Source organism: Syngnathus leptorhynchus, chromosome 10 (genome assembly GCF_054491065.1).
Source record: "Syngnathus leptorhynchus isolate UIUO chromosome 10, UIUO_Slep, whole genome shotgun sequence".
In the NCBI taxonomy this organism is placed as follows: Eukaryota; Metazoa; Chordata; class Actinopteri; order Syngnathiformes; family Syngnathidae; genus Syngnathus; species Syngnathus leptorhynchus.
In genome coordinates, this window is record NC_141204.1 from 9,591,356 (window position 1) to 9,617,119 (window position 25,764).

At 38.9% G+C, this 25,764-nt stretch overlaps 1 protein-coding gene across 2 annotated transcripts; it reads left to right on the top strand.

The window, feature by feature from the left end:
• Window positions 1–5,131: 5,131 nt before the first annotated feature.
• On the top strand, window positions 5,132–25,506 carry klhdc3 (kelch domain containing 3). 2 transcript variants are annotated; one of them, XM_085922645.1, is made up of 12 exons: window positions 5,132–5,233; window positions 7,294–7,359; window positions 7,584–7,804; window positions 8,464–8,640; window positions 9,157–9,272; window positions 9,574–9,645; window positions 10,374–10,587; window positions 10,743–10,829; window positions 11,950–12,058; window positions 20,590–20,663; window positions 21,978–22,056; window positions 22,832–25,506. In XM_085922645.1, the coding sequence occupies exons 3-12, from the start codon at window positions 7,651–7,653 to the stop codon at window positions 22,896–22,898; spliced, it is 1,149 nt and encodes a 382-aa protein (XP_085778771.1). In that variant the 5' UTR covers window positions 5,132–5,233; window positions 7,294–7,359; window positions 7,584–7,650; the 3' UTR covers window positions 22,899–25,506. The 2 variants fall into 2 exon arrangements, with proteins under 2 accessions (XP_085778771.1, XP_085778770.1); XM_085922644.1 differs by lacking the exon at window positions 5,132–5,233 and adding an exon at window positions 5,591–5,800.
• Window positions 25,507–25,764: the final 258 nt, after the last annotated feature.

Below are 25,764 nucleotides of genomic sequence, written 5' to 3' on the forward strand. Positions count from 1 at the left end.
TAAAATACTTTAAAAATAATACTTCAATTCGGGTTCCTTTCACCCAAACTGACCCCAACTTTTTATAACCAGCATGGAAATCATTATATATGGAATTACTCATTTATTAAGGATTTTTGTTCAAACCATGTCCTTATGAAAGTCTTTCCTTGTAAAGAATGGCTTGTTAGTTCCTAGGTAATTGGACACTAAGTCTGTCTGCTCAATAAAAATCTGCTACAAAGTCCTAATTTTTCATAATTCTGCGTTCTTTCACCGAACCGCAAGCAAGAAATACGAGCAAATGTGCATAGCAATCTTCATCTTAAGAAACGTACAAAGAGCTCTGTTCATTAAATAAGCCACGAATTAAAGGAAAATGCATGATTCAATCATCTGGCCACAGAATTAGATCATGTTCTATGACATCATGTTGGACCGCTTGTAGCTGTTGACTTTATCCAGCTATTGCGGAAGTCAAATCAGAGGATTTAACATCCTGGGGAATATGTCTGCGCATTCACATTCTGTAGCTTCACGTCCTTTAGTGTGATCGTATAAACAGATCGTGACCCTGACTGATACAAACCTGACTGTGTTCCATGGCGGTACCGCTTACCTTATTATTATGTCATGGAAAACCTGGACATTTCAGGAGAGGGTCAATAATAATAATGTAGACACTTGTCAGGCTGAGTTAATGTAATGTCTGTTCGTCTATGTTCTATGTCACGAGGACAACGGATGAAATATAGCTCCGGCTAATTCCGACTGGTTTTACACTGGGATGTTTGTCTATATCTTTAGTGTTCATCAAACTGGCACTGTCCTGTCTAAATAAATAAAATAAATAATAAAGATGCATCAATCAAGTTAAACAGAGATTCTACCATACGTATGACTTATTTCAAGAGAATACTAAAGACATAGCTCTACTTTCTTTTAGCAGTTGATTTAGTAGAGTGTTAGTTGTGCTGCTTATATCACAATAAATGAAATATTTTTATGTGAAGCTGCAAGCAAAATGGCTACACATGATATATTTCACTGCCACAAACATTGCAAAGCAAATCCATCATGGCTCATGCCTACAAAATACCAAACAACAGTTGGTTTTAGCAGTTGGACACTTCTCTGTCAGTCCCAACAACAGACAGACAGACAGACACCACCTGTGCTAGCCATAAAGCTGTGAAACACACCACTAAGCAAATGTGCCATTGCAGGGTCAGATGGATGACGCAATGTGTGCAAACGCTGACAGGTGGGATGATATAGGCCAAGCTTTTAAAACAAACCGGCAGCAAACATTGATTCAAAATAAAATATTTACCGAGTGCCTCAAGAAGAAGCACTGAGGCAATTACAATGAATTAAATGTAACATTTTATCAAATAAACTTTTAATCGTTATGTGTCAACTGGTCGACTGTCAGTTGGAAAGCAGGAAGGGGGAGAACATGCAAAGGGGCCTGAACCGAAATTCCAATCTGGGACCACTAGGACAATGTGCAGACCCGACTTTTGATTTCCAACCCAGAAGCTCAGAACTGAGAAGCAGACAGGCCAACCAGCTTTGTTCCAATCTAACTGTTCTTTCATGCGTAACATCTACAATGTCTGCTGGAATACATTGTGGTTTTTCCATGACCCTTTTTAGCTTTTTAATATACTTAAGATGAACTCGTGTTCGCAATAACAGCGTGTGAATGCCTCAGTATCATTTCCCATATCATTAAGATAAATGAAGCTTACGTGTGAACGGGTCAAACGTAATGCAAGTGACCCAGACATGATCGTCGTGTTTGCCACATCCAAAAACTTTTGGGACCTCTTCCAGACAATAACATCATCTAACTGTAATTGTGTAATATCAACAGTGTGAGAAAGTACTGCTGTGTGGACAGGTTTGGGAAGTTTGAGTGATCATGGTTTGTATAAGCTTCTTTGTGTGTATTTTAGGAGTCATGACTGAGAAGGCTCTTTATTTATGTAGACCCGTCTTATTCACCTTAGATCTTAGTGGAACTCCATATTTTATTTTTTATTTTTTTAACTTGTGTCCTTCTTTTGTATGTAATCACCTATGAGAGTTCAAAGTAGCAGCTTTTGGCAGCTGTCGTTTTGCACAGTCTGGCCATTGTCCATGACAAGCAGCTGGCATGGGGACAAAATGCCTGCACACAACAAAACCTTCAAAGCTCCCCTAAAGAGGATCAAACTGAGTAGTGATGCAAGCAGGTCCGCAGCAGCTGTAATATGTTCTCTCTTCACCAGAATCCTTGGACAAGTCTAAACTTTCACTACATTTTAACATTTGAAAGCAGGTAGATAAGTCTCAACCCAACCCTCTGTAATGTAATGCTTTGAAAAATTAAAGTGCAACTGTCATATACATATTTTTAATGTCTTTAAATTGCTGTTGTAATGTTTCCAAAATGTTAATGGCAAATGAAAGTGCTACTTTATGTTTATTCTGATGAATTCATTGAACCGCAAGCAAAAAAAAAAAAAATGCAGACATGAATACCAAACCTAATAAAGTCAGTTGTTCATTTAATTAGCCCATTAGACATAAAGGAAAATGTATGAGGTAATCTTACACAACGAGAGCAGTGTTAGAAAAATGCTACAACACTGATTGGAATAAGTACAGCACAACCAATATGAACCTTCTCTGAGGTTAAAAGAAAATGGTTATAAAATCTAGAATAATTTGTACTCTATTACTGACAGCTTAATGATTAATGATTGGCGTGGTCTATATTTCAGGTGTTTTTTTAATGGATAGCTGCAGTGGAATGCAAAAAAAAAATTGGGATCCAACTGGAGCTTCTGCTCATGTTAATTTTTATTTTTTTAACATGAACATTTTTTAACACCACCCTAGAAGAGGTGTCATGTTACAGCGACAACAGTTGAGGCAGGGAACTGCATGCTGCAAAATCTTGGAGCAAGGATTAATTGGTGGGCGCCCTCTATTGATTGTGATGAGAGACAGCTTTTTCATAACCCTTTATGCCACATTTTCATGATTATTTGAATATTTTTATGACGTTTTTTTAGAATTATTATTAAAGATTCTGAATTTAGAAATTATTTCTAAATACATTATACAGCGAATGTTTGGGGGGAAAAAAATTGAAAACATATACAAAGACTGAAAATGTTCATATTTGGAGCTGTATTATTAAACTTGGATACACACTTCCTAAGTCTAAAAAAATGATAATTACCTCAAATTATGTTATTATTAATAACTGATGGTATTCACTCATGCAAAGACAATCTTGTTAAGGATTTTTGAGGTCGGAAACATTTTAATGTCAAAATGAAACACTATTCTCTTTTCTACACAATTACTAGGAAATCGTAATGCCCCAAAACTTAAAAAAAAAAAAAATCATTTAGAACAGGTCCACGAACTATTCACTTGTCCTGTTCTTGGGGTCACTAAGGACCAATAAGTTTGGGAAGCCAGTTTGGAATACATTGTGGTTTTTTCATGACCCTGCTCATGGAAGTGATCTCCTGCTCCTGGGAGGGGAAAAGTGAAGGCTGATATCCATACACGACCATGAAAGGAGACATGCCCGTGGAAGAGGAACTGAGGAAATTGTGGGAATACTCGACTCAAGAAAGGTGTTTAGTCCAAGAAGCTGGATGGCGGGACAAAACACACCTTAAGGCTGACTCCAGGTCCTGATTGGCTCTCTCTGACTGTCCATTGGTTTGGGGATGATCACGAAAAGACAGGCTAGAGGCCCCCAGAGCCCGACAGAAAGCTAGCCATGCCTGGGAAGTGAACTGGGGACCCTAGTCAGAAACAATGTCAATGGGGACGCCATGAAACTTGAAGACATGATCCACCATTGTAAACAGTCTCAATGGTGGAGGGGGGTTTGGGCAATGGAACAAAATGAACCATCTTGGAGAATCTGTCAACCACAGTCAATAGGAGCATGTTTCCAAAGGAGGGAGGCAAACCTGTGATGAAATCAGTCGACAAATTCCCACCTATCAATTGATTTCATCACTGGTCTGCCTCCCTCCAGGAAAGTGCTCGAGACCTACTAAACACCTCCCCTGAATCGTGATATTTAGGAGGAACCAAAGAAAGATCAGGAGTTGAATTCTCTGATGCAATTGTTCATTCAGATTACTACAGGGAAGAATTGTTCAAGAGTCTCAGGTTCATCTCGGGAAGCCATCTGATTTTGAAGCTCCTCAGATGAAAGCTGTTTTTGTCCAGCCTCGTTCCATCCACTTTTAGAGACTAAAATCCTGAACTCGATGGCATAGTCTGCAGCTGATTGAAAGTCCTGACGTAAAGACAATAGCTGGATTAATGAAAGGCTCATCAAAAACTCTTTGCATCTCCTCGGAAAATGAAGCAAATGATTCCAAGATTTCTGACTTTGATTCCCATAAGGCGTTGGCCCATCTTCCTGCTCTTCCCCGAAGCAAGTTGATGACATGGGCCAACTTTGAGTGATCATCCAAATATGCACTTGCTTGTTGCTCAAAAACCAGGGAACACTTTAACGGGAACCAGCCACAAGCTCCTACATCCCCAAATTATTGTTCTGGTGATGGAATGTTGGGCTCCCGGTGAGGAAAAAAAAGCTGTTGTCACTGAGTTGGTATCTCCCAGATTAGAGATGCGGGGCTGAGTTGGGGCAGGTGATGAAATCAGCAATGGGACGCTGGACGCCATCTGTGGGGCTATTGAGTTCATGATGGTGCAAAAGTTCTGAATAGAGTCCACCACAGTCTTCAGGAGATACTCACATTGACCGGGTAATAGTCTTTGGTGCCTCTCGGCTCGGTGAATTGGGTCTTCTGAGTCTGCTGGGTCCATACTTCCATAATCATTTACCCAGAAGCAGACCAGTCTTTATTTACAAAATTTCAAAGTAACAACAGAAAACAGAACTGAACGCAGAAGCCTTAGAAGGCAAACATTTCTGACTAAGTGTAATTGAGTAACTCAAGTATATATAGAGAAAATGATGTATCTAATCCTATGTGAACAAATAAGGAACTATGTCACTAACATAACTATGCGACCAAATACATGAAATACAGTCATAAAGGGCAAAGCCACTAACAGTGGTTCATAACTTGGGTTCGATCGAACCCTAGTGGTTTGGTGAGTCGATCTCAGGGGTTTCGGCAGAGCTCCACTGTGGAGGTCCGAAGATACCTGCTTTATCGTGTAAATTTAGGACAGCAGAAGTTACACTGATTTGCAGGTGTGTAATTTGTTGTGAGTTGAGTTGGTTTTGTATTTTGAACAAGGTGATGTTCATGCACGGCTCATTTTGTGCACCAGTCTTGAATTTGAAAAAAATAATTTTATTTTTCACTAAAGAGGGGTTAATGTGCATATGAAACTAGTGGGGTACTGCACTGCACTAATATAATCAAGGACCGAAAGTCATCTCAGTATCGCCCCCAACTGGTGCATAGTCATGATGACAGTCATGATATGAAGACGTTATTTACATAAGCAAGCAGTAGATGCCCTACTTTTCCTTCCGCGGATGCGAACTGGTCATTCCGGCAATGCACGTTGGACAATTAACATTCCTAGACGCCGTGCCTTACCAGAAAAAAAAAAAAAACGGAACTGTAAGCGGTTTAGAGCCGTCTCCGTCACATGACTGCCATGAGCGTGACAGTTGTGTCACGAGTAAGGCGATAGGGGGCGCACTCTCTCCCTTCCCGACACGTCACAACGTCCCTTCAAGGGACTCCCTTGCCTGCCTTGCTGCCAGTGTGCAAAAACATCAGTGAACCGCCTCCGACTCTTCTCCAAGGTAGCTATGCTACACATATTAACATGAGAATTTTTTGGCTGTCGTGGCGTGCACTGCCCAACCTTGTGTTTTATCCAAATAAACGTCGCTGTTGTAACTTGTCAATTTCTAGTCGGGCTTGCGCTAAATAAGGTAGCGTAGATTAGCTTTAGCCTAGCTTACTCGCCAAGAGTCTCATACTGTCGCTTGACTGCGGAACAAGATAACGTTAAGATCGTTTATGTTGGTTGTGACAACCTCGCTGTCCCTTTCTGACATGACGATAAAAACGTCCTGTTAAACCTAACTAGCTGGTGGATGAGACTGTGGAAAGGTGTTATGGCTCTGCCCCACTGAGTCTAATGTTGATGTTCCTAAATCAGACACATGATCTCTTATGACACTTTGGATTGTGGACCCATTTCACCACCTCTCAAGTGGTGGTTATACTTAAACATTCTGCAGAAGACATCACATGCTGTTGTGCAAACCCAGTGTTGCTTCTAATGTATGTACAAACATGTGTGTATTGTGTAATACAAAGCACAGCATCTAGAGTATGTGTGATGAAGTAAAATAATCGTAGATCTGGTGTTACCTCTCTGATAGGGGGGCTCAAAATAGATAGGGTCGCTTAGGGATGTATTTTTAAGAGCAAACAAAGGTTGGGGGTCAGCAAGAAAGTGGGTCAATAAACAGAATGGGGACAGGGTGGGGGCTGCAAAATGTTTTGCTCACATGGGCCTCTATTGTTAAATATTCGGTGTCTAATACTGAGTATTAGAATATAAAAGCAAGAACGTGTTTCTTATCAACTCCCCTCCCAAACTAGAGACTAAAGAATGTCAGAGACCTGTTATTAGCACCCATAGAAACTTTTTTCAATTGTGCAATAATGCATGATATGTCAAATACACACAGATTAAACTGTACTGGACAAAATTAGGTTATGGTAAATGGACTACACGTTATGCTTTATCTACTATTTTGTTGCACAATCTTTTCAGGCTAAACCTTTTCAGATTAACATTACCAGCAAACAAGTTCTGTAAGTCAACGAGACTTGCAATAATTTTGTCCCACTTCTCGTGAGCAAACTGCTTCGGCTGTGTAACATTTTAAGAGCGTCTTTGCCAGTCTGCAAGTTTTGGTACCTTGTTCGGTAAGATTTAGATCTGGCCTCATAGGAAGTCACTTCAGAATAGTCATAGGTTTTGTTCTTTGCTGTTCTTGGGTGGTTTTAGCGGAGAAGCACATTTTGCTCTGAGATTATTGAGATTTATGATCATAATAGTAAATTTCAGAATGATTATAATCATGATACTTTGATGACTGTGAGCATAATTACGTGATCAGATGCGGTGGAAATTTGCATCGCAACAGCCGATTAGAGTTGACATTTTCGTGTTTTACCTTTTCTTTGCAAGTTTTAATTGAAAGTTTGATTTATTTATTCCTTTGTCTTGCATCACCCTGCTCCACTTGATCTTCATATTTCATGTTATGCTACACAGATCCAAGACACCCTGTGCAAGAGCCAGCCCAAGAACATAACCAAACTTCTTCCATGTTTCACTACGGTACTGTTTTTTTTTTTTTTTTTCATGCCTCCATTTTGTCTCTGTAAACAAAGATGTTACCAAAAAGCCCGTTATGCATTTTGCCAAATTCCAGTCACACCAGTTGTAACTATTGTAAGTATATATATTTAAAATGTATACAGAGGAGCTTCCAAAGTTAGTTTGTTCTTTAGTTACCACCACTAAGTTTTTTTTTTTTTTAATTCCTCTTTTTGTATTTACAGGTTTAATGGTGGCAATTGGTCTGATGGGGATGAAGTGATTGACTACGCAGAGGTGCAGGCGAGTGGAATGTTGCGCTGGTCGGTCCACCTTGAAGGAGGGCCACGGAGAGTCAATCATGCCGCAGTGGCCGTGGGGCACAAGGTCTACACCTTTGGGGGCTACTGCTCCGGCGAAGACTATGAGACTCTCCGTCAAATCGATGTGCATGTTTTCAACACTGGTAAGTTAGAATGGATAAACTCAAGGCTTCCGTTTATGTTTTGCAAGTCAACAAGTGCAAGTAGTCAAGTTTGCATTGAAATGTCTTGTGTTGCTGCTATGTGAAAGTTTTTTCATGATCTTTAAAAAAGTCATACTGAAGTAAATGTACAGAATGTGCTTGCTTGAGAAATTGCCTACATTTTGCATCCCTTTTTATTGGTATTAGTTAGAATTTCTAAACAATTGTTCACAAAACAATAGAGTTGGGGTTTTGCAGTTGCCTGCAATAACTTGAGCATTCATATTAGGAGTGTGCCAAAAGATCAGAGCAAGCAAACCTTCCTGAAGATGCTTATGCTCATTTGAATTGGAGATGAGAACATCTCTGCTGTTGTTTCCTGATTTCATTAGGTTGCTTGCTCTCCGAGACTTCCCTTTGATGTCGGTTCCGCAGAAGTGCCTGCTGTCACGCCGTTTTACCTTTTGATTGATATTTAAAAATGTTTTCTGTTAGATGCAAATGAGTCATTGGTGAAATATTATACAGCAAGACAAACAGAAATAAAACAGTAGAGGAAAATATATCCACTAACCAATCACCTGGGAATGTAAGAGAGGTCTAAACTTGCCCGCATTGCGTTACCATTTTATTAATTCCTTGACAATTTAATGCCGTAGTGTCCATGCGCTGGATGAACTTGCCCCCAGTGAGGCCATTGGGACATGAGCGGGCTCGTGAAGTGCCATACATGCGTTATGGTCACACGGCGGTGCTACTGGATGAGACCATCTACTTGTGGGGGGGGCGCAATGACACCGAAGGGGCCTGCAATGTGCTGTATGCATTCGACGTCAGTAAGTAGAGAATACTCACAATATATCTACAAACCTTTCTTTATTGATCATCTGGTACTTCCTTGAGCGGAATAATCATGATATTCAATTTTCTTGTACTTAAAATATAGAAGATATATACTCACAGGTGTGAACTAGGGTTGGAATGGTTCACAAAATCCATATTTTTTCACAAGAAGTTTTGTTTAACAAATGTGCAAAACAAGTAGTTTAGAGGTGCAATGGTTAATTGCTAATCAATTAGCAAAATAATTGATACATTTAATATAGTCGAATTCCAGCCTCTCACTCAGCAGTAAATGTACTCAAATTTGTGCAGTCCCCCCCAAAAGCAGACTGATTATCTTTCAGGTGAATCGAAATACAACATCAGCTGGGATAGACTATTTATTCCTCGCTATATATTACAACTAGGCCAAAATAGCATGTGTAACACACCTCAAATCTCTGCTTACTTTTTACCAGAGGTTTGATGTAAAATACTGACAATTAATTCAAGCTATTCCTCCTCTCTAGATACCCACAGATGGTTCACACCCAAAATTTCTGGGAGCGTTCCAGGGGCAAGAGATGGCCACTCAGCCTGTGTTCTGTTGAAGTCGATGTATATATTTGGAGGTTACGAGCAGCTGGTGAGTCTTTGTCCTGTTTCTTTTGGGCTAATGGAAAAATATGTGTAGTGAAAGATGCTTTTACAGTAACTCCACTTGGGAAAAACTACATGCTACATACATAAAGATAGATGTGGGGAAAAATATTGATATGTAGTGTTCCAATTTGTTGTCTTAGAAAGTATGCAGATGGTGACCAATATATACGTGTGTTCAGTAGCCTTTGACTTGTTGGCAAATTGAGTTCAGTATGAATTTTTGGGAATCACGCCGGTCGAGTGAAAATTCAAATATTTAATTCATTTCATCTCCCGCTCTCTAGGCTGATTGCTTCTCCAATGATATCCACAAGCTGGACACCACTACCATGCATTGGTCTTTAATTGACACCATGGTAAGTTAAAAAAAAATATATATGTATAGATATTTTTTTCATTTATAATTGAAAAGAAGGAAAATGTTAGCTCAACCAGCAAGGCTTAATTCATTCACTCCTGCAATTATCTCTAGCATTTTAACTAGAGGACTGGCCACCACAGTCTATAATGCAAATGTTTTAAAAGGCCAACCACACAATTTAGAACTTTTTATTAGTGTCCAGTGCATGGAGTACCTCTGCAATAAACACTATTGTTAAATCAGCATCTTATATTGTACAGCACATCTGCCATGTGCACAATTATTTAGAATTATTAAAGTGAAGTTCTACTCGTTAATTTTACATCAATTAATTAAACATGACATGTTTTTATTCACGCTGAGTGTATATATTTGAACGACTCTTATTAAGGGTTATTGTATGCTGTGTTATTCAGCTCACTGATTTACCATCCATTAGATTGCAATCACTGTCAGTTAAAATTCCATAAAACTGGATTTATTTTTCTTTTGATTACTCTTTTCCAACTGCTAAATAATACCGTTCCCCTCTGGCACTCTGATTGTTTCTTTTAATAACGTCCACTAGGTGTCACAATTTCCCTTCATGTCTCATCTCAGTGTAAAGATAGCAATTAACAGTGTGATGGGGTGTTCAAAGATATGAAATCTAATTTCTAATTTCTAATTTCTAATCTAATTAAATTTTTTTAATTAATGCACTCTTTTTTTTTCCCCTTCTAGGGCATTCCAGCAAGCTGGCGAGACTTCCACTCAGCAACCATCATTGGTACAAAAATGTTTGTATTTGGAGGGCGAGGAGACCATTTTGGTCCATTCCATTCCCACAATGAGATCTACTGCAACCAGATAGAAGTTTTTGATACGCAGACCAATACCTGGCTGACCAGCCCCGCAACACAGCTCTCACCAGATGGACGAAGAAGTCACTCAGCTTGTAAGAAACTCATTCAACTTGCTCAGCACTGCACTGCCATTTTGCTTCAACTCTTGCAATTCATCCCGGCGCGTTATGTTATTTATGCAAATGTTATTAATCTTCATGCTCAATGGTTAACGTAATCTCCCATTCTCGTCCATGTGCATATGTAGTTTGCTACAAGGGAGAGCTATACATATTTGGAGGATACAATGCCAATTTGGACCAGCACTTCAATGATCTCTGGAAATTCAGTCCAGGTGAATGCTTTTTACATCTCTCAGTTACTCTTTCCCCTGTGCCCTGTGATTGGCTGGCAACCAGTTAAGAGTGTGCTTCGCCTCCTCCCCATATACTGCTGCCAGCACACCCGCGACCCTGGTGAGGATAAGCTGTTCAGAAAATGAATGGGTTTTATTCCATTTTCAATTTGGGATAAGTCTTTGTTCTAATGTTCAGTGCAGTCAACCAATTTAATGTTTTGCCAAGCACGTGTGTATGTTGTATCTCCCAAAGCATGGTCTCCCTCAGGATTTATTTTATCCCTATATACCAGGAGGGTGAAATGTTTGCAGGCAGTTCAGGGCTAATATAGTAAATATATTAAAATATTCAATAAATAAGAAGACACTTCAAACAAACTTAAGAATATGTTTATGGACATATTTTGAAATATTCATAAGTCCTCCTAATTTGAACCACAACTATCCTCAAAGTTAAAGTGAACAGTTTTCAGAAGAATTATCAAGAGTTTTATACTTCAAACGGCTGACTTGTGGATATGCCTGGTTATATGTTTTTGATCTATGGCAGGGGTCACCAACGTAGTGCCCGCAGGCTCCCAAGAATCTCATAAGTAGATTTATAGAAGTGTTGCCTAATGATTTTATTCTGTTTCCTAATTATTGTGAGATGTAATTAGCGTGATCAATGTCTTCGCTTATCTTTCAGGAATGTGTACCAAACTGGTAGGTAGCCCTTCCCAAAAATTGATCTCAGCTTGAAAAAGGTTGGTGACCCCTGATCACCTAATTAGGGCAACCAATGATAAGTTTTATAATCGATACATTTGTTGATTATTTGTTGAATAATAAATGAATGGGGAAAAACATAACAAAGCAGAACAATTTTCTAAATCAGAAATATATTGATAAAATGACTATCGATTCATTTGATAAATGATTAGTTGTCGATTAATCGTTAGAACTGTAGTATACATTTTTTAAGTTGCATCAAAGAAAGTAAAATCGTCATGGTTAATCTAGTGCAGAAAGCAGTGATTATCAGTGAACGGGTTTGTATGTCTAACATGTCAATACTGTATGCATCTTTGGTATCCCCAAATAATCAACATCATTATCAATGTCTGTTACTCTACAGAAGCCTTTTTATGGACAAAAATAGAACCCAAGGGGAAAGGCCCATGTCCTCGGAGACGTCAGTGCTGCTGCATGGTTGGAGATCGAATCATCCTCTTTGGAGGAACCAGGTAAAGCAAAAAAAAAAAGATTTAAATAGTTTGTCACATACAGTATTATACAGCTTTGCATGTTAGTCATGCTTTGATACACAACTACCCGCCGTATTTATTGACATTCTCAAGTAAAAGAAATTAGTTTAACTTCTAATTTAAATCATGATCAAATTTAGAGGAAGGACTCGACATGCCAATACGATGGTCTGGCTCCTGTAGACGATCGCCTGGGATGATTTCATTGGTGGTCATAAGACAGTAATGATAACTGACTGGTACCTGCTAAGGTGCCACTGTGCTGTTTCTAGGCCAGTAGCCAGTGAACTAATGAGGTAGCTAACGGCTTTTAGATGGCCCAGCATAGTTGGGACCTGGGCTATTGTTATCACAAAGCTGAGTTATCAGTCAAAACCCCGCTGGGAAAACCTGATAGTGCAGATGGGAAGGTTGCGGATAAGAGTCCTCTCAGCCCCACTACGTCTACAGGCCCAAAATCCTTCAGACCTCAAATCATGATAACTCAAGCCTGGATGGCCTCTGTATCATAGGTTTAATTACAGTACAAATACTATTATTTCCATACATAGACAAAATTGTTCATTCCCCTCTCTTAATGAAAGAAACGCCACCGTTTCCACTGAAATAATTTGGAACTGTCTGAAGTATTTTGATGACATGTTCATGTAAGATTTAGATCAGTGCTTGTTCAAAACCACACCTAAAGTATTTAGTGATTATCAGAGCGACATTCTTTTAACCGCAATACAGTAATGGATTAATAACTACACTGCTGTGAGACCTTATCAAAATCGAGAAAAAACGTTTTCTGTTTCTCAATGTCAAACTGTGTTTCATTTAGATATTTGTAAGCATTGCACATTTTGGCAGCAATTTAGGTTAGAAAATGTCCCGAAATGTGTTGCTTGTATGACTGAATTTGGTTAAGCCTTGGGAAGGTGCTACTTTTAAATTCTATTGTTTTTAGAAAAATACTTTCAATCTGTTGCATAAAATTTATAATCATAAAATTATCACAAGTTTATAGTGAGGTTTTATTCAGATAAATAACAGCAGACTCAAGATGGTGACAATAATCTGTTAGTTTTTTTTTGTTTTGTTTTTTTTTACCTTAAAATGTAATCTTAAATGTTGAATATAATCTGTTCCGAGATGCTGGTCAATATCCAGTTTGATGATTTCAGGAAAAAAAAAATCCCAACAGAAGTTAATAGAAAGTTGCACCGTCCCACGATAAAACGTTTATTGAATGTACAAGCCATGTTTGAAGAACTTGTTTTTAATTGTTACGTCAGTGCACAAATAAAGTCCCCATTTTACACTTAAATAGCGAATGAATAATCAAAGTCACGTTTTTTTTAAGCACCATAAAAAAAGTGTAATGTTACTCTTTAAATTCACAGGACACAGCTCTGAGCAAAATCATTTTGAAGTGAACCAGAAATACTGATCACTAACCATTTCATGAGAAATAGCGTACCTTGTGTTTTTGTGTCTTGCAAAGTTAGCCTGCCTCCAATTTGCGTTGTACAGTCAAACATACTTAAACACTGTTTTGTTTCCCCTGGATATCCATATCCCCTGGATTAGCCCATAGTGGATTTCACAGGGACTCAATTTCCTGTTGACAACAAACTGGGCTTGTGTTGGTAAAATTCATCAGTTAGTGTGGTTGGAATCACCGGAACGATGAAAGAAACACCACACTAACTTCAAAATCTTTATGTCTGGCTGGCCCAAACCAGTTGTTGTTATATAGGTGTGATCTGAACACTCCTGTCACAAGTTGACCACACATTTCTATTGACTGGCATTTTATGTTTGTTTAGATGAGCACCTGTAAGCTTCTTACGCACAGGAACTCCCATAAGAACGAGTAGACACTGTAGTAAGACGTACAAATGCTCACTAAGTGGCTTCTAAGTCGTTTGTTTTCTTCTTATTATGACTTCCTTTATTTTTTTTCCTGCAATCAAGATTGCCCATACGTGTTCATTTGCACTACAAGTTGGTAATAGAAAGGCCTTTTTTTTTTTTTTTTTTTTAACTCTACCTTTCTGTTAAAAAGGGGCCTGGTTCGTGTGTTTGTTTTTACATGACCTAACAACAGGAGGGCAGTTAACAGGCCTAAAAAGTTATTGGTATCTGTCTTTATGCAGCTGACGAATGCTTGCACAGGCCCCATGAATTATGTGCCGGACACGTTGCTTGTGTTCTTTTGTGAGTCTGCTCATTTGGTAGGTCGGCCCAAGGAAATTGTGTTCAAATTTATGGCTCACATTTTGTTTTCCTGGGTTGGTTGTCCTTTCAGACTGATCTTGAACAGAGCCCGTCTGTTGATATTTATTCTCAGTCTTAGATTTGTGTTGGCAATTATTTATTGCTTTAGTGAAGTACAATAAAACCCCGGAACTCCCAAATCGCCTAGCTTTCTAAGGCATTTTGATGTGTGAAATGATCAGTCTGAGCTAAATGTAGCAGGTGAGTAAGCTGTATAGGATGTAAAAATTGGTTTTAGACAAAAAGATCTTTAATACAGATTGTTCTGTATAGGATGTAAAAATTGGTTTTAGACAAAAAGATCATCAATACAGGTTGTTCTGAGTCCATGTGTCATTTTTGCACAGGAATTGACGCAATTTATAGCATGCTTCAGAAATGGAGTGTACACATTGCTGAAGGGAAAATGGCCGGATAGTTTTGGCAGCCTAGAGTGCCACTTACGTTAGTGTAAATTGACATGCTGAGCTCCAGAGAGGCGCGAAATTCTGCCCCATCACTGATTTATGACCTGAGGGAGCATTCTTTCTCACGGAGTGCAATTTGATCTGCCCTTACCACCTCTGCTACACTCATTTGCCGAGACCTGCTCATTGCCCCACGAAGGACGACCCATGCATGACTAACTCCACCTGCACTGACCTTCACCTACCAAAGCAATTAACTGCATACCCTGCAAAGTGAAACATCCAATATCTCTAAGCTCCATGCAAGTGACTGAACATACTCCAGCTTTATAAATTATCTTGTTTAGCTTTTAGTAGCAAAGCTAAGATGAGTGCACAACATTCTATGGTAATGTTAAATTGCTAAATTATTTATTATAAGGCTGGGAACCGGGCATGGTTTGAGGGGTATAGTGGGACAAGGACATAACAGATTGGCACACTGTGAGCAGACAGATTCCAAGCTGTTCAGGAGAATCTACTGCTTGTCCTAATAAAGTGTATTTGTACCACGATATATATATATAACATCATGCTTGACATAATCTCTCAAGTTTTTATTATTATTACAATTGATTCATACAAGAGTAGGACACTAACAAGTATTGTAATTAGTTACAAATATTACAAATGTCTTATTTTTCCTTTAAAATGTAAAGCATTCCCAAGTGCAGTGACTCGAGATTAGATGCAGTTTTGTTTCACCTTTGTAGTTCCTTTTGTTTAAAAAGTAGTATTTTAATAAAGCTTTTAATTGTAGTGTAGAAGCTGTTTTATAGATTTCAAACTAATCTTGCCAAATTGAATTTATTCTTAAAGCAAATAATTTTCCTTACTTAATAGGGTAAGCAATTTACAAAATGGTTTAGATGTTTGACGGTATAGAAGTCATAGTTTTCAAGTTGTTGGCCCCATGCTTCTAGCTCGAGAGACTGTGTGGTTGCTTAAGACTCGTTTCAAGGGAGACCACATAGCAGGTAATCTGACTGGTAGCCAAAACATCCCAACACAAAACCTCTTGTTTATTCCACCAAAATCTCACCATGATATTTAATCTGGGTGGAATTTAACGAGTGAATTTAAAACAGCAATTTGCTGAGCCAGTGATTTTCTACCTTGTCCACTGATGTTGTTTTGCTGATCAGGAGGTCAAAAGTCTGGTGCCTCGATATCACCTATAATACCATTTAGCACCTTATCAATGGCGGAAAGGGCTGCTGTTATGATAGTCCAGCTGGCTAAAGTGTAGCTTATCACCATTGAACCTGATAGTTTCAATTTTAGACTAAACACGATGTTGGACTTTGCCAGTTGATTATTGAACAGTTTTTTTTCTCTTTGTCTTTTCCTAATGTATTTTATATAATGCTAATGATGCCTTATAAAATGTAACTTTTAATTGATGGTCAAACTCCTGTACATCGTCGTCCATTGCAGCCGCACTTGTCGTATTCCGTTTTGCTGCGGAGACGCTTGGCTCCACGTAAGCACGATTATCAACTCTTCAGTTATACACATGTTGTCATTATCCCTTTCGTGTCAAAGGGTAGGTTGCAAAGGTTTCCTTTTAGTAGTTGACAGTCGGCTTTTGTGTGTGTTTCATATGGCTGAGATAAAACTTGTCAAACAGCGAGGTGACCTGAGATGGATTTGGGGCATCTCGCACGTGCGGTACAAGACCTTTGGGCAGCACAGCAATTCAGTGATTTACCCTTCAAAGACATTACCATGCTAGTTTTTCATCTGCATCTTAACCCTCCTTAACCCACCAACAGCCTGTATACGTTATGGTGTCATAGGGGTGAGTGCTCCACGGCAGCTCAAATAAACAACCTGCATAGGTGACAATTTGTAATGTCATTCAAGTAAAATGACATGTAAAATAAAAGTCCAACATCGGATTTAATATTCCTGTCATGGTATTTCGTGGCAAATGTGCTCTGAAGAACAATGATTCATTTATTACATATTTAAATATTTTACTTTTGACCAATTGTGACTAGAGGAAAAGATTTGTATAACTCAAGGTTTAAAGGCATCACATCATATGGTTTGCGATCAACCTGTTTCTGCTGTACATTATTCAGTATTACAGCATCATCTTTAGTATCCTGCACCATTTGGCCTTGACACCCATTTTATGAATTGCAGCTGGATAATGTGGCAAGAGTTTGAAAACTTTAATATGCCACCTCAACCACCTCCTATAGATTGTAACCAGCTGTTTTACGGCCAAAATAGTAATTCATGTCTTCCTTCTTTCCATCAGCTCCAAGTTTGTGTCAGTGTAATGTGATGAAAAAACAACCCTGCAAACGCAGCCTTGCAAAAAGAAGCCCAATAAATAAATGTGTGAAAGAGCCAGTTTGCACTTTTGCTCCATTTTAAAGGCAAATTAGATTTGTAGTCAAATTTGAGATTTAGCAACTGGCATTGTCTAATCTAAAAACAGGCATCTTCAGGAGCCAGAACTAGTTTGTGTCTCACTCTCATCATGGGGCTACAGGTCTTAATCCAACTTCCAGCCACCACTCAGGAGGGGGCACAGATATGTTGGTAAGACTTGGTGAGACAGCAAAGATTAAGGCAGAAAAAAAAATGGATGAGAATCTAACAATGAGTGATAACAATTGGATTTTCGAAACCTTCGTTGACTGTTTCTCAAGAATCCAGTATGCCATTTAAAATAGGTAAGCAAAGGAAGCTTTATTATCATCACCAACCATCAACAGTCCAATATAAAATTTGGATAAAGGTTCAGACACGCATAGTTGTGCCTACAACCAGTGCATCACGCATGTAGTTTCAGAAGTTGGACTCAAAATGCAGATTTTGCTTTTTGACGGAATCTGTATCCCAGTGTTGATTCATTTTTGCCACAATTTTTTTCCTAGAACCATCTGTTCGCCCTGTAAATTCTTTTTTTTTTTTCTTCTTCTCTAAAAGGCTTACAAAAATAATTACATGTGGCTGTTCAACCTGATAAGGTGTTTTACAGGAAGTTGTAGTGTGTGCGATAAGTTCCTGTGAGCTAGATGGTCCTGAAGGAGCAAAGTTCAATAGGATGTTGTAGCGAAAGGAACAGGATGAAGATCGTATCATTCCAAGAATGAGGATATCGCTAATGAAATGACTCAAAACACTCCAACAGATCATCAGAAGTAACTTTCCCCATCAACACTTAGCATTTCTTGGTATGGCATTTACATGGATGAATTCCAAGTCTGGAATACTCCTTGGCTCTGTAATGTTCCCTCATTAGTTTTAGCACAGTAGTTGATTTTCTACTGTTTCAGTGGCCTACTTTCAAAGATAATTAGGTGGAGACGTCAGCGCTTTACTAGAGAGGACGGCAATTGGGTGATTAGACACCCTCATTGAGTGTTGTTTGAAATAGCAACCACTGTTGTTTTAGTGGGGGGAGTATCACTCTGGCTTCTTTTAGACTGGGAACCACCATTGCTCCGAGGTCAGGACAACCAACTTTCACACGTAGTGATACTTTGCTGATCGAGTAACAAAGTGAACCATCAAACACCAGGACGCCACATAAAGTCAAACACTGTGACTTTCCCGCTTCCATCAAACCCCCCCCCGCCCCCTTTTTCCTTCTAAGATCTTTTTGGCTTGTTTTACAAAGAGCAATAAAACATTAATGTGCTGCTGGATTTCACACCCAGGCTAATATTGTCCATGAGTAGGCGAGAAAGTTGTGTCCCAGCAATACAGTTGTCATTTCTCTTGATGATCTTAAGGCATTTTCTTATCTGTACCTTTTTTCACGCATCAGCATCCAAGGCTGACACTCTCTCGCTGTGTGAGTTGTTGACAGCTAGTGCGCTTGCATTGTGTTCTCAAAACAGTGGAGTTACTTATGCTGCTGTTGGTGTCATTCCAACATGTTCAACTTTTCATAACCTTTAACGACACATTTTGAGGCACTGACAAGAATTAAAAACTCAACAAACAAATTCAGTTGCCAACAGCACGTATGATAATTATGTCACATTAATTGGTTTTGCTTCTTGAACTACTGAACCCTAATGGCTCAGATGCATTTTTCTGTTTTGCAAACTATTCCACTTGTCTCTTACCTTATTGGGCTCATTTGTTTAGCACATTATGATAGCAGTTTGGCAGTTATCAAAGATTTGTAATGCACAATAGAACACATTATAGATCATAATTTGTATTAATAATGTACAAAATCAAAGCGGGCGTGTAAATTGCTAACTTAATCTGTTTCTTTTGACAACAACTAGATACTACTAGCAACTAAGATAGGTGAAAATAATCCTCCATTATCTGGTGCTATTGAATCGGTTTGCACTTCTACAAGCCCGCTTCTTCTTGTCTTACGTGCAGTGCCCATTACTCTTATGTCACAGAGATTCCCTCCATCTAGTTTTCAGTGGTATTTTCCATACTAACATTCCCGCTATCCCTAAACTTTTTAGGCATGACACTTGAGTGATGGTACTGCCATTAGGCCTATATGAAGGACGGGAAGCAAAGATAAGAGTCACCGGTGTTCCGATGATGGGACGGGGTTGTTGAAGGTATTCGATTGAAGGCTCTCTATAAGCCTGGGTGGATCACCTTTTTGTGGGGAAGGGGGCGTAATGACTTCCACAGCTGGCCCTCTGGGACAACCGTGCTCGTGCTCTGCTCCTCTCCTGGCTGCTTTAAGCCTCAAACATGTTTGTTTGGGGAAGATTAGGAGTGTAAACCCCTTACAACATCCTGAACACGCAGCGAGAGGGAGACGCGGTGGCGGAGACAACGGGAAAGAGAAATAGAGATTGATGAGTTGGAGAGGTGCGGGGGGATCCTCAAACTATTTAATCAACTCCCAAGTAGGGATGCACTGGTCCCATGTTTTCTCTCCTTTAATGTACGGATGTGTGGTATAAAAAAGGATGTTCAATAGAAGGTATGAATTTGCCCGAAAATAGATTTGGACCCTACTGGCCAATCGTGATGATGTATGTTGATTACATCTGAATCTCAGAAATGCCCCAATTTTAAGCCATGATAGAAAGTATGTTTTTATTTTTGTGTTCTTAAAGATGTTATTGCTACTGATCTTTGGAGTTTTGGACTCATTTGTATTATGGGGAATAAAATAGCATGTTGCAGAGTTGCTTAATCTTACTGCTGAGTGTTTATTGTGACTCCTGAAATCTGATTCGTCCAATTGAATGCGCTTGCTTTCTTTGTTATGATTGAAAATCATTCGGTGAAGTCACGGATAAATGAATGCATTCCAAAAAAATAAATACCATTGTATTGTTTTCATTTAAAATATCAGCAGTATTATTTGTTGTTTGCACTAGTTTGAATCAGGTGCTAATTTTTAATTCCGACTTGAGGTGTCCAATAAATCGAATTTGTTTTATTGTTATTGATTTTATCAGTTTATTTTCCCCTTCTCTTGGCAGTGATACACCTAGTGTGTTACAGGTGTGTTTGCATTTGAATGCGTGTGTGCATCTTGCCATGGCAGGAAACAGATGTGCAGTGATATGAACGGCATCACATGTCTGGGAGGCTATCTGTATGGGCCAGCTTGTCTTACTGCACTGCTCGACTTCCTGTGGGCTTAAAATCAAGCTGGCCGTGATAAGGAGAGCTGAACGATGTGTGACCAACACACCTTTTTTATTTTAATTGTTGACTTTTTGGTTAAAATGTGCAAAGAAGTTGAATGAAATGATGTTCCTTTTTGTAATGCAGCTTGTGGAATTTCTTTGTGTTAATTTCTTTCTCTTTGATAACTACAAGCTATTGTCTTTGTTGCAGTCCCTGTCCTGAGCAAGGAATGGGTGATGAATTTGACCTCATGGATCATTCAGACCTCTACATCTTAGATTTCTGTGAGTATATCTGTCACCCATCGCTTTTTCCCCCCACATTTTTCAAAACTAATGTAGAGGGGCATTGTCTGTTCAATCTGAGGTACACTTTGGGACCTCTGGAGAAAAAAGTCAGTTTGGTGAGCAAGATTGATTTTATTTTCAAGGGATCGGCCAATCATCTGTCCCCCCTAAAATTAAGGAAATCGGGGCCCATTCGGTGCACCCCTTGTACGTATGCATGTATGTTCCCTCTTTTAGCCTAAAGACAGACATATGGCCGTTGAAGTGTAAGCCAACTCCAAAGTACAAGCTCTATGCGAGCTTCTACGTCATATATACATTCATCTTAGATCGTACGCATCCTCTGCATCACTTTAATAGCTTTGAACATGATGACCGGTACTCACGCCACTCAAGCCTATTCCATTATCAGCCATGCAATACAAAGGGCTTTCCTGTGGTTGACAGGTAATGAGTAGTTTAGCACATCATGAGACCAAGAGTTGTGTCTTCTATTCTCCTTACTCTGCCTTCACCATCATTTGAGTACATTCGGAACTGAATGCAGATTTGCCTGAGCTCCTCTGGGCTTGTGTGAAGTGTTTGAAGTAGTTGCACTCTGTGGTATGACTGTAGCTCTTATGGTTTACCCACCTCGTTGAAACGGATTGTTTTTGAAGTGGTTGAATGTGTTGATAGTCAACGTAAAGTATGTGGTTTTATAAACAAGGGCAGACTTTCACAAGGAACCATTGCAGTGGTGTTTGCTGGTCTTTGCAACACTGCACATACTAGGTCACTTTTATGAGACGATGGCCCTGATCACCTGGGACCTCTCCGTACACAGAAGAATTCCCCCCAAAAATATAAAATACAATTGAAAGTTTCAAATATATTCCAAGAAGGTTCCATCTGTACACAATTAGGAAAATGGGCCTCATCTGAATTTCTGCACTTAAAATGAAAATTATAATAATAATAATCCCAAGGGGTAATCAAAGTTGAATCCAAATCTAAGTCGACTGACTTCCTGTTCTCAGGTGAAAGTCCTTGATTAAATTCTGTAGTGCTCACAGCCTATGTCATAATACGTTCAGTTGCTATGCGATTTTATCCAGAATGAATGGCGTGGGTGTTTTCTGTATAGATAGGCACATTTTATTATGTTAATGCCTCATTCAGTCAAGACTGTATTATGTGGTACACATTATAACTTGAACAAGGTGATTTTCATAACATCGATCTGTTTTTAATTATGTGACGTGGCTCTGTTCTAAATTGTGTTTTACTAATGTCTCTATCCTATGAATCATCCCTCTTTCTTTTTTTCAGGTCCTAATTTGAAAACATTATGCAAAATAGCTGTAATTCAGTACCGTCTGGAGCAGTCGGGCCTCCCGCATGATATCAGGTCTGACAAACATCCTGTTCTTAAACATATGCTACTTATTAAATTGTCTTTGTTGTTCTTCTGTGCTTTGCCACTGTTTAAAGAGACATGGACATTAAAACTTAATTCATTTTTGACACTTGACGTCACTTGAGAAAGAGCCTCTTGTTTCTCTTGCATCATCACTACCACCTTGCACTTCTTTTTAAAGTCTAGAGTTATTTTGAACTTACGTATAAAGTTTTTTTGTATGTGTGTGAGAGAGATGTGAGGTCATAAAATTCTGATGAATTCCCGGTACTCTTCAATGAAATCTCCTGCCCCTGTGCCAATCCAACACATACACGCACGCACTACACAAAAAAACGAACAAAGCCATTGAGAAGGGTTCGTAGTGTTGAAACCAGAGCCAGTGATAACAATCTGGAGCTCAACCTCTGACCTGTCATCAGGTCAGTACTAGACCCTGTTGTCAGACACTGCTCCCGGTTCTCATATTACATCATAGCCTCCCCTCATCCAACTGATGTCACACACCATTAATTACAACTGTTTTGTATTTCGGGGCTATCTTACTTAATGCCATCAAAATGTGACGAGGAATGTGGTTAGTTATCTCAACTTGGATGAAAATTGACATAACGTTGTATGTTGAGCATTGGACAAAGCTACAAAGGTCCCCCTGATTCTTTCTGTGACAGCGCTTGACATCAAATGACACAAATGTTATTACTATAATTTTGATTTTATCATCATTGATTTGAGTACCATTCAACACTCTTTCTCATCCTTCCAGGTGGGAACTTTCTGCCATGACCACCAACAGCAACATCAGCAGGCCAATCGTCTCCCCCCATGGCTGAAATATAAAGGAGAAGCATATTTCTTTTCTGCCAAGTCCACTTGAGCATGGATGAACTGTTTTGTAAAACACAGATCTGTGCTGGATTTAATCTCATTTATCCAAAAATGTCCCGCAAAGGACTTGTTTGGACTCAGTGGACTTTCTCATGCTCAGGATGTTTCACAAGAGGAAAAGAAAAATGGGTGAGACCCATTCACCCACTCTCTCTCCCTCTCTCTTAATTTTTTGGGAGGTTTTGTCATTTGAAATTCAATCAGCCTATGATAATCATAAACTTTGAAGCACAGAAAGAACTAGCAAAAAAAAAAAAAAAAAAAGAAAGCTAACGTTGATGTCATCAAACACAACTAAGCTTCTTTAAGAGACTCATTTGAACACAATCTCTAGATGGAGACTTAAATAGTTCTTGAGAATGTACTTTTATGTCTATATATATACCAGACTCGTCCATTTGCAGCCAATGCGTAAAAATGTTGATTATTGGGTGTCGTGCTGGTTTTAAAAACAAAAGGACTATTGGGATGCTTCACTTTTGCTCTTGCTTCATCACCAACCCGGCCCGGGAAGCACCCCACTGCCACCCACTGCCCAACAGTGACTCAACTCTCATTTACTAGGCAGTTGTGACCACTTTGTCCATCTCAATGTCTTAAACAAGACCTTCCCGTGTCAATACATAACATTTCTGTGGCCGTGTTGTTACTCACCTGCTAATTAACCCCCGCTTCGCTGTGCCAAATGTAAGAAATGAATCACAGTGTAATCGCATAGTGTGACATTTACACTTGTTGAATATGCATCACCAACACTTTTTTTCTCTTTTAGACAATCTACGTTGTGTCAGACACTTTTCTCATAACTTGCTTGTTGACTCAAGGGGGAGCGTGCACGTTTCCATGCTCACAAGAGAGGTGATATAACTGCATAAGGGCTGCCTTAAAATTTTCCTCTCTAGAATGCTCATCCAGATTCATTTAATTGTAAGTATATATCATAAAACGTGTGTAATTTATTGCACATCACTTGAAATCACTAAACAGCTATACGTTTGCTTTCTTTTTTTATGGTTGACTGTCAAAAGTCTCTCGCTGAATTTTTCGCCAGGTATACAGGACAAATACTTTGGGCCGTCACTCACCTTGTTTTATAATTAAGCTCTTTCACAGAATTCATTTTGACATTGTAAACCAGTAAATAGTACAACAGATGCATTAAGTATTATTGAGGGAATACTACAATTCCTATTTCCATTAAAAAAAAACATGTTACAGTATCGGGTGCTGCTTCTTATCCATCCATTCATTTTCTGAACCGCTTATCCTCACTATTATTATTATTATTATTAGCATTATTATTATCCATCCATACGTTATCTGAACCGCTAACCATCATGAGTGTCGCAGATGCAATGGAGCCAATCCCAGCTGATTTCAGACAGATTATTATTATTATTGTCATTACTACTATTAGGGTATTAACGATTGTACTGTTGGCTCCATACCAGGAAGTAGTCTACTCGCAAACACATCTTGGAAAGACATACAGCTCTTTTCATGCGTGATTGTCATCGCAAAAATTTTGTACAGTAGCTGTATGCATAACCGAGGGGGGTCTGTTCCTCCACTGTCATTTTTTTTAACCGAATTCAAAAAAAGACTAAAAAATACATTTATTAAAGACAGTTTTCAGTCAAGTCTATATTTACAGCCTCAACTCACTGTGTTACCTTTGTATGGAGGGTAGGTAGTGCTATGAGGTTCTTGTGACACAAGCAATAGAAGCTTTCTACTGTTGCGGAAGAAATTATGGCTTAAAATAAACCCAGCAGCAGCACCCTGGGCTGCGTCATAAATGTTTACAAATCAGTTTACATTAAATTCCAGGTTTAAGACAGCAGATTAAGGCACTAAAGCATATCAGGACGTGCTTTCTCACGCATACACACATTCACGTACTCACATGGACACCTCACACACAATACTGCTCACAAAATTTGTCAGTGCACACCAGCCCCTAAAAACAAGTCAAACACCAAATGGCCATCAGGAATTTGCTATTATTTCTAATTCTTTTGTATGGTGATGGTGTTTTTCCTTTTTATGTGTATTAATTAATATGGGTGATGAAACACTTCAGGGACAAAAACACATTGATTGAAGGATACTGTTGGGCAACACATTTTACTCTGCATACACCTCTATGACGATGCTAATGATGCAATTGATGGGTGCATTTGTTTCAATATTTTGACCTCATGTTTTTAATGGCTGTGATTTAACCCACCCTTTAAGATACAATTTAAAGAAATGTTGGAGGGGTGTGCCTTGGTTTCCAAAATGGGTCACGCTGTCGGACTGTAGTACCAGCGACTGTTTTGTGCACAGTGAGATGGCATAGTAGTATATTGTATCCATTTGTTATTATTAACAAATTGTGTACGGTAAAGGGATAAAGTGTAGAGTGTATTCAACATTTAATTATCCACATATACCTCACCTTTCACCTTGCTCACCTTTTTCCTTTTATTGTTTACTGTTTTCAGGACGATTGTAAAAGTTGGTCAGGACTTCCTCTGCAATATGATTTATAACAAAATCAGTAATAAATCTAAGACAGTTTGACTATAGTTGTCTTTTTGTGGGGATCGATTGCAACTCACTACACTTCACTACAAAATTGCGATGTGATCTTAACATATTCGCTAATTTTTCCACGAAAAGCTTACAAACCTGTAGGCAATGAAGATCGTACCACCTGAAATATTATATTTTCGGATGGAACTAATTGCCATACTATGGCAGGGATTTTCCTTTCTTGACCTGGATTTGACACCTCTAATGTTTCATCAAGTATTAAAGTGATAC